At 51.2% G+C, this 2,257-nt stretch overlaps 1 protein-coding gene across 1 annotated transcript; it reads right to left on the bottom strand.

Annotated features, from left to right (window-relative positions):
• On the bottom strand, nucleotides 1-2,013 carry LOC121973187 (UDP-glycosyltransferase 92A1-like). The gene has a single exon (XM_042524759.1). It carries the CDS (start codon nucleotides 1,970-1,972, stop codon nucleotides 512-514), a length of 1,461 nt encoding a protein of 486 aa, XP_042380693.1. The 5' UTR covers nucleotides 1,973-2,013; the 3' UTR covers nucleotides 1-511.
• Between the last annotated feature and the right edge of the window lie 244 nt (nucleotides 2,014-2,257).

Below are 2,257 nucleotides of genomic sequence, written 5' to 3'. Positions count from 1 at the left end.
ATGATGGCAAAAAAATAAATAAATAAATCTCATGACCATTGAGATATGTATGGTTGATATCTAATCGAGTGATCTTAATTAATTAATATCGCTTTTACTTGTAGCAAAAAAATGAAATCCTCGCCCCCAGAGCCTCCATCGATCGGACCCATGGTCATTGTGAGAAAGATAAATCGCAACACTCGAGTTAAAATGGGACGGACCAAGTGGGATACAGGGATAGGAGATTTATTCTCCCGTTATCATTGAGTTTTGACCCGACAACTATTTTACAGTAACTTTTATCTCATGTCATCTCGGATGACCCACAGGGTTTTCACTCGATTGAGAGGGAGATTTCAAAAATTTTAATAAGTGCGTTTTTATCATGAACCGCTGTTGAAAAAATAATTTCATAATAATTTTTTTTTATCATTAAAACACCGAATAGGCCATTCGATTTTACGCGGCTGCTTCTATCAAGGATTAGGTCAATCGAGCCTGACCTTGGGAACATCGCTCCTGCGGCCGGTCAACGCCGTCTGTCGGCGGCGGCGGCGGCTCGGAAGAACTCGGATAAACCTCTCAGCGACGACCCGAGTCCTTCCATCCACGCCGCTTTCATCAATTCTCGAACCTCCTCCACCCTCCTCCTCATCTCCCCTCCAATCTCTCCCCCGCACATTACCTCCTTTACCATCCTCTCCACCGCTACCCTGTCTGCCATGGAGTTCTCCATGTTCCCCCTCCCCACCTCCACGCACACCCCCAGCTCCTTCTCAAGCATATTCGCGTTGAAGAACTGATCCGCCGTCAGCGGCCACGCCAACATCGGGACGCCTCGGTTCAAGCTCTCAAGCACGGAGTTCCACCCGCAGTGGCTCAAGAACGCGCCGGTGGCCGGGTGAGATAAGATCTCCATCTGCGGCGCCCATCCGTGCACCAGCAGACTCCTCCCCTGCGCCTGCATCCGCTCCTCGAACTTCTCCGGCAGCCACTCTGCTTCGAACTCGCTCTTCACGTCCGATCCAACTGGCGGCCGGATGACCCACACGAAACGAACCCCGCTCGCCTCCAAACCAGTCGCCAGCTCCATCATCTGTGACGCTGTAATCGTGTTCTGCGAACCGAACGAGATGTACAAAACGGACGCCGGCGGTTGAGAATCGAGCCATTGGATGATCTGCTCGCCGCCGCCGCCGCCGCTTGAAATGGAGGGCAAAACAGAGGATAGCAGGGGACCAATCGGCCAAATGGAGCAGGGAAGCATTTGGCGCATCATCTGCAGCCCTCTGCGCTCCACCTCTTCGACGGTGTTGATGAGCACAGCATCGGTTTCCGAAAAACGAGATGTCTGCTCGCGGAGGAAGACCGTCCAGGGACTGGCATCGTCGGCGAGCAGTTGGTGCTTCGGGATCTGCGAGCGGTGGATGAGGACGTCGGGGAAGTCGGGAAGCGGAAACAGATCACCGCAGTCGGCGCGTCTATGGGGCAAATGTTTCCACATCGACGAGAAGACAACGGTGCCGTAAGCACTGCTGGTGACGAATATGGAGTGGAAAGACCCAAAGCGGCGGGCGGTATCGATGGTCCACGTTAAGAAGATGTCCGACACTATGTAGCGCGGAGGGCGGCCGTCTTGCTCCGAAATGTCGGAGATGATTTGCTCGAAGGCGGATCGGAGAGACTTGGAAGCTTCGAAGAGGGTGACGATTTGGAAGAAGGGGAGTTCGGCTGTGTTGTCGGCGGCAGGAGGGAGGCCGTGTTCTTCGGGGGAGAAGGGGAGGGAGCGAAGTCGGATGGAAGACGGTATGGCGGCGCCGGCACGGGATTTAGTGAGGGTTTGTATGTTGTAAGGGGTGTTGACGAGGGTGACGGCGAGGTTGGGGTGGCGGCTGGAAAGGAGGCCGGCGAGGGCGAGGAAAGGGGTGATGTGACCTTGAGCCATGAAGGGGAAGAGAACTACGTGTTCAGACTTGGCTTCCTCCTCCATTGGTGGAGCTTGCACTCTTTCTCGTGGCTCTTTCTCCTCCGTTGGAGATGCCTTTATATTAAGCTCTCAAACTTATCACTTAAGAATTACCTAACTGATTTTTAGATTATCTTATTCTTTCGCTATCAAATTAGTATAGAATTTGCATATAACATGAGAATTTACAATTTATAATTATTTTTTTATTAAATTAACTTTTTCTAAAAAAAAGTTGATGTTTTTTTTGTCATGATTTAGATATATGGCGGTAATTTTTAGGTTCGCGCGGGAGACAACACATGCTTG

This window comes from Zingiber officinale, chromosome 4A (assembly GCF_018446385.1).
Source record: "Zingiber officinale cultivar Zhangliang chromosome 4A, Zo_v1.1, whole genome shotgun sequence".
Lineage (NCBI taxonomy): Eukaryota > Viridiplantae > Streptophyta > Magnoliopsida > Zingiberales > Zingiberaceae > Zingiber > Zingiber officinale.
Note: the sequence above shows the minus strand (reverse complement) of the source record. Positions and strands in the feature narration are given on the sequence as shown.